This window comes from Coregonus lavaretus (assembly GCF_964263955.1).
Source record: "Coregonus lavaretus genome assembly, contig: HAP1_SCAFFOLD_9114, whole genome shotgun sequence".
Classification (NCBI taxonomy): Eukaryota; Metazoa; Chordata; class Actinopteri; order Salmoniformes; family Salmonidae; genus Coregonus; species Coregonus lavaretus.
This window is the reverse complement of record NW_028164972.1, coordinates 9294-16761: the sequence shown is the minus strand read 5'-3', so window position 1 is coordinate 16761 and position 7468 is coordinate 9294. Positions and strand designations below refer to the sequence as shown.

The 7468-nt window shown below is 44.8% G+C and overlaps 1 protein-coding gene across 1 annotated transcript; it reads right to left on the bottom strand.

Annotated features, from left to right (window-relative positions):
• Nucleotides 1-728: 728 nt before the first annotated feature.
• LOC311116403 (synaptotagmin-4-like) lies at nt 729-3684 on the bottom strand (the record flags this gene model as incomplete). Its single annotated transcript, XM_084191496.1, has 2 exons — nt 3429-3684; nt 729-1717 (listed from the first exon to the last, which is right to left on the bottom strand). Coding segments are annotated over exons 1-2 (1023 nt in total), but the record flags the coding sequence as incomplete, so codon positions are not given.
• Between the last annotated feature and the right edge of the window lie 3784 nt (nt 3685-7468).

Below are 7468 nucleotides of genomic sequence, written 5' to 3'. Positions count from 1 at the left end.
ACATAAGATGTGTGTACAATACAACAGAATACAATAGAATAGAACAGAGCCTCCAACTCTCTCCCTCAGCCATAGTACTCCTGTCATAGACATCCACAGCCCATGACAGCACTACACAGAGGATAGAACATCACTATCACGTCTAGAATGATCTATTCTAGAATTATCTAGAGATTCTAAAGATGTAATGGCTGGTACAGTGATAAATCTGCTCTCTGATCAAGCTAATTGACTGTGGTTCGGTCCCAAATGGCACCCTATTCCCTGTATAGTGCCCTATAGGCCCTGGTCAAAATTAGTACACTATAGTGAATAGGGTATAAGAATATGGAATAAGCTGCCATGAGCTGGGATTCTACCTGTGTTATTCCATTAGTACTGTGTGCTATTAGCTACATGGAGGCTGTATTATTAAATCAGGTATAAACTCTCACTACCCCGAGTTAATTCATATTATGATAATGGTTATTATGCCAAGCAGAACTTGTATTTGACACTAATGGTTATTATGCCAAGCAGAACTTGTATTTGACACTAATGGTTATTATGCCAAGCAGAACTTGTATTAGACAGTAATGGTTATTATAATAGTGTGGCATTATTGTGATCATCATTCCCTTAGAGCTAGAATGGATAGCGGTGGTTTACTGTACTCTGTGGTATTGAAGGTGGAAAATCTGATAAATAATATGAAGATGATGAGGAAGAACCAAGTAACTTTCTCTTACCCTGACGTTCTTCTTTATGATCTCGCGGCTCATGAGGACACGCCCCTCCGCCAGGTTGATCTCGGCCAATGGGACGAGAGTCTCGCCGATGACCTCATCGCGGGAGAACCTATCGAAGCTGAGCACCATGAAGTGGAGGGACAGCTGTTGCACACGGACCAATGGTATCCCGTAGAAACTGAAGGTCTCGTCAAACGCCGGGTCCAGAGTCTTCCTCAGGACGCGAGTCTTGACCCGGTGCTTCTTCTCCGGCAGCAGAGTCAGCTTAATGTAGGGGTCAGAGGTCAGGGACTGCTCGTCGGTCGGGGTCAGCCCGTGGGCCTCCTTGATGTGAACCACGAAGGCCTTCTTCTCTGAGTTGTACTCCAGGGAGAAGTGAAGGGTCCCGAGGCCCACATCAGGGCCTCCGTCCTGGGGTTTGTCCTGGTCAGCGGCCCCCTGGGTAGGGGTTGGCGTCTGGCTGGAGAGGCTATTGGTGGTGGTAGTGGATGTGGGGGAGGCCAGGGCCAGGTCTTTAACCCCAGGCTGGGTGAACCCTGGGTGGGGGGAGGGAAGGTCCAGGTCTGGGGAGCTGCGGACCTGGATGTGGGTCTGGGCATTGGGGTGTGGAGGTTTGGGGGTGGAGGTGAAGTTGCCATTCAGGTCCCGTTGTTTCTCCAGTTCCAGGTGAAGGGGTGTTCTGCCCCCTGCTGGGCTGGAGGCTGCTTGTTGTTGTTGTTGTTGTTGTTGTTTACCGTTGTTGCTGTTGGCGTTGCAGTTTCCGTTCACGTCGGTCTTTCTTTCATTGGCGACGGCAGCGGCGCCAAACTTCTTCTTGCCACTAAGACTCTCGGGGTAGATGTTGACACCTTTGAGCATGTGCACGAACTTGTAGGGTGGTGTCGTCTGGGGTTTGGTGTTTTTACGCTGGCAGCAGATCCAGGCGAAGAGGGAGACGCAGGAGACTAGGCCGAACACACTCACCACTGCAACACTCACCGGCACCTCCACTATGGAGAGAACGAGAGAGGGAGAGAGAGAAACAAAACAGACAGATAAATACCTTTGTTAACCGCCCCTCCCTCCCTCCTGTGGATATATTGTCTGTTGAGTGTATGTGTGTGTGTGTGTGTGTGTGTGTGTGTGTGTGTGTGTGTGTGTGTGTGTGTGTGTGTGTGTGTGTGTTGTGTGTGTGTGTGTGTGTGTGTGTGTGTGTGTGTGTGTGTGTGTGTGTGTGTGTGTGTGTGTGTGTGTGTGTGTGTGTGTGTGTGTGTTGAATATGTGTACGTTTCATCTGTCTAACTACGTCTGTAGATGAATGTATTGACAAGCTGAGTCAGAAACCCACTGCTGATTACCATAATAACTAACAGACTGACTGTCTGACCGACCGACTGACTGACTGACTGACCGACCGGCCGACTGACCGACCGACCGGCTGACTGACTGACTGACCGACCGACCGGCCGACTGACTGACTGACCGACCGGCCGACTGACCGACCGACCGGCTGACTGACCGACCGGCTGACTGACCGACCGGCTGACTGCGTGTCTGACCGACCGATCAACTGACTGACGGACGGACGGACTGCTGACTGACACGCTGTCTGAGTCAGAGACAGCATGACAACAGCACAATCTGGGTTTGTGTCACAAATGGCACCCTATTCCCTATGGTCCCTGGTCAAATGTAGTGCACTATATAGAGAATAGGGTGCCATTTGGGATGCATTCAGAGACATCGTGACAACTGCTCAATATGGGACTCCTACATGACATGACATGACATAACTGAATAATCAAGGGTCGGTCATACAGTCTGAACAGAGAAAAGGCCTTTTGACATAACTTGGCATTTTGATATGTTATAGCGATTTGAGACAAAATCATTAAATATTAATTCATTATTAATCAATTGATTATTCATTAACTATCATTAATCTCAACTGGCTAATCAGACGAGTGATTGGGGGCTGCTTGGTTAGTTAGCAACACAAACACATAAAGGTTCTTATATTTGTGTCATAACAGAAACAGGGAAGGCAACCCCAGTGCCTCGCCCGTCTTTTCAGCTCCACACACACGCGCGCGCGCACACGCACACAAACACACACACACACACACACACACAACTATATGCTCTGAGTGTGTGTGCCACGTCAAGGAATACAGCAGTCTTCAGTGGTAAATATACCATATCTTTACAGCTGGGAAAATGAACCCGACATAACGCTTTATTTCAACATATTGCTATTTAGCCTACTGCAGTACAATGACTTGTGATAGTTACCATTAGCTAGTAAAAGACTCAAGAGGTAATCTAACTGTTTATTTTTATTATGTTTTTGCTTGTCATGTTTTTATGTATATCCATGACATGATATTCTCAATATGATCTCCTGAATAAATAAAGGATAAATCAATAAAACGCATAAAATAAGGTGTGTTCGGAGCCCACGTCACAGTGTAGCGGGTGTAGAAACAGATGGAGACCCCGACGGGTGGTGGGTGGATCATCAGACTCCATGGTAGCGTCCCCAATGGCACCCTATTCCCTGTTGACCAGAGCTAGTTTGGCCTTGGTCAAACGTAGTGCACTGTATAATGAATAGGGTGCCATTTGGGAGACACACTGAATTGTACTGACCAAAAGAACACAGGCTTTCTGAGTTTTCCCAACCACACTCAAATAAGTCCCCAGCTTTCGCCAGCTACTTACCGAACGGCGTTTCTTCCGTCACCATCGGAGCCATGTTCCCGGTTGCTCCTGTGTTCTGTCCAAGGTGCTGAAACCGATCCCGCTTCGGTTTATTCCAGCACTCGCGCTCTATAAACCTACCCTGTCCTCTAGGTATATCTCCTTGACAGCGAATAGCGACAGATTTGTTGATGATGTGACTCCTTTAATTATTTAATCTGTTTGTTTCGGTTTAATAATTCAAATGCAGCTGTTCTTTTCAGAGAGGCAACGGTTGGTAGGCTATTGTCTGTTCTCTTCCCAGCGCGAGTCTCACCCTGCTCGTGTTGTTACTCTTTACGCTATGAGCATCTCTGAGGATGAACCACCCCTCTCCCTCTCTCTTGCTCCCTCCTCTCCCAAGCACGCCACCCTCCTGCTGAGTGCACAGCCGCTGACGCAGTTGTGACGGAGGCTGCTGAAATCACTGCCTCGGTGAAACAGCATAACAAGCTCATCAATTTCCATGACTGGCTTACTGACTGACTGACTGACTTGCTAACTGACTGACCGGCCGGCAAAATGCCTAGCCATGAAAGGAGCATCCCGACCTCATACCTGTGTGTGTGTGTGTGTGTGTGCGTGCGCGTGTGTCCAGTCCAGACATCTCCTGTCATACAACAGGTACACCAACTCCCTCGCTTATAAACTACATGACCAAAAGTATGTGGACACCTGCTCGTAGAACATCTCATTCCAAAATAATGTGCATTAGTATGGAGTTGGTCCCCCGTTTGCTGCTACAACAGGCTTTCCACTAGGTGTTGTAACATTGCTGCAGGGACTTGCTACCATTCAGCCACAAAAGCACTGGTGAGGTCGGGCACTGATGTTGGGCGATTAGGCCTGGCTCGCAGTCTGCGTTTCAATTCATCCCAAAGGTGTTCGATGCAGTTGAGGTCAGAGCTCTGTGCAGGCCAGTCAAGTTCTTCCACACTGACCTCGACAAACCATTTCTGTATGGACCTCGCTTTGTGCACGAAGGCATTGTCATGCTGAAACAGGAAAGGGCCTTTCCCAAACTGTTGCCACAAAGTTGGAAGCACAGAACCATCTAGAATGTAATTGTATGATGTAGCGTTAAGATTTCCATTCACTTGAACTAAGGGGCCTAGCACGAACTATGAAAAACAGCCCCAGACCATTATTCCTCCTCCACCAAACTTAACAGTTAGCACTATGTATTCGGGCAGGTAGCGTTCTCCTGGCATCCGTCAAACCCAGATTCATCACTCCAGATAACGTGTTTCCACTGCTCCAGAGTCCAATGGCGGCGAGCTTTACACGACTCCAGCCGACGCTTGGCATTGCGCATGGTGATCTTAGGCTTGTGTGCGGCTGCTCTGCCATGGAAACCCATTTCATGAAGCTCCCAATGAACAGTTCTTGTGCTGACTTTGTTTCCAGAGGCTGTTTGGAACTCGGTAGCTACGTGCTTCAGCACTCACCGGTCCCGTTCTGTGAGCTTGTGTGGCCTACCACGTCGTGGCTGGGCCGTTGTTGCTCCTAGACGTTTACACTTCACAATAGCAGCACTTACAGTTGACCGGGGCAGCTCTAGCAGGGCAGAAATTTGACAAACTGACTTGTTGACGGTGCCACGTTGAAAGTCACTGAGCTCTTCAGTAAAGGCCATTCTACTGCCAATGTTTGTCTATGGAGATTGCATGGCGGTGAGCTTGATTTTATACACCTGTCAGCAACGGGTGTGGCTGAAATAGGCTAATCCATTAATTTGAAGGGGTGTCCACATACTTTTGTTTATATATTGTATATACCATTCCACCAGACATGGTTGCTTCCCAAATACAAACATACACATAAAAACAACAACTTACAGACGCACACAAACAAAGACTACATCTGATCTGCCCAGACCCGCGTGCTCACACCTCCATCCCTACTGCCTGCATTGTTGTTTGCCACATGGCCTTAAATTGTACCAATTTGTTTTTCTCGGTTGTCCATGCTATTTCAATATTTCAATAATAAATCATTTGATTTTTCCATTGTTAATGATGGCGGATTGATTGATTTCCACGTTTTAAAATGCTTTTTCTCTTCAAATCGAATCGAATCAAATTTTATTTATCAAACGCGCCGAATACAAAAGGTGTAGACCTTACCGTGAAATGCTTACTTACAAGCCCTTAACCAACAATGCAGTTTTAAGAAAATAGAGTTAAGAAAATATTTACTAAATAAACTAAAAGTAAAAAAATATATTTTAAAAATATATTTACACAATAAAATAACAATAATGAGGCTATATACAGGGGGTACCGGTACCGAGTCAATGTGCAGGGGTACAGGTTAGTAGAGGTAATTTGTACATGTAGGTAGGGGTAAAGTGACTATGCATAGATAATAAACAGCGAGTAGCAGCAGTGTAAAAACAAAGAGGGGGGGTGTCAATGCAAATAGTCCGGGTGTCCATATGATTAATTTTTCAGCATTCTTATGGCTTGGGGGTTCAAGATGAGTGATGAGAAGAGAATCGTCCAGCCCATTGGGTATCTCACGCGCCCATATGCCATGTCTTGAAATATGCAGACAGACAGATTCAAAGTAATTCTGACAGCCAATGTACAGCTCCACCCATAACCTTTTGACTTTTTAGCATTCCCAGAAAGCTTGGATTATTAATTAATTGTTAGTTTTACACTTAAGACATGACTCTGCCATTGTGCCAGTAACCGAAAGGTTGCTGGTTCTAATCCCCGAGCCGACTAGGTGAAAAAAATCTGTCGATGTGCCCTTAAGCAAGGCACTTAACCCTAATTGCTCCTGTAAGTCGCTCTGGATAAGAGCGTCTGCTAAATGACTAAAATGTAAAATGTAATGTAAAATGTACCGTAGAATTTGTGAATTTTGTCTCTTGTATAATACATTCTATACGTTAGTTTATATTGGATTAAGTGTACATTTTCGTTAACTGTAATTTCGTTAGTTATGCTCCAACATTCCCTCCATTTTATGGCCACATCAGTTCTTTTTCAGTTTTGGTTCCAATGGTTTATATTTTTTTCTAAAAGATTGTCAGTTGGATATGCTCTCCGCAACTTCTTCTATATCTTACCTATCATATGAACATCATTTTCTTATTCAAATAGGATTCCCTCAAGGTTGCTCTGATGTCCAACAGATTTCAAATCAAAATTTGTTGATATGTAACTTTCAAGTTGCATGTATTTGAAAATATCTACATTGGTCGGTCCAAAATGTCTTTTTAATTCTGTCATGGAAATGAATGTGTTTACTGTTACCAAGTCATTTACGGTTTCTAAACCTTTAGGTTTCCATGTGGAATTCTGAAAAACAATCCAAGGATTGTTCCATAGAGTTGTGCTCTAGGGAGTGATATTGATTCTTGTAAAATACGTTTAATTTTCTTCTATATTGTTATACCATTCTTTACTATGAAGATGTTAATGTTCTTAGATTTATCCTTTGACAACAGACACATACAACTATTCTGGGGTTGAGCATGTGCATCTTCAATATTTACCCAGTGTTCCTCTTTAGTGCATTTAACTACAGTGGGGAGAACAAGTATTTGATACACTGCCGATTTTGCAGGTTTTCCTACTTACAAAGCATGTAGAGGTCTGTAATTTTTATCATAGGTAAAAAAAATCCAGAAAATCACATTTATGATTTTTAAGTAATTAATTTGCATTTTATTGCATGACAAGTATTTGATCACCTACCAACCAGTAAGAATTCCGGCTCTCACAGACCTGTTAGTTTTTCTTTAAGAAGCCCTCCTGTTCTCCACTCATTACTTGTATTAACTGCACCTGTTTGAACTCGTTACCTGTGTAAAAGACACCTGTCCACACACTCAATCAAATAGACTCCAACCTCTCCACAATGGCCAAGACCAGAGAGCTATGTAAGGACATCAGGGATGAAATTGTAGACCTGCACAAGGCTGGGATGGGCTACAGGACAATAGGCAAGCAGCTTGGTGAGAAGGCAACAACTGTTGGCGCAATTATTAGAAAATGGAAGAAGTTCAA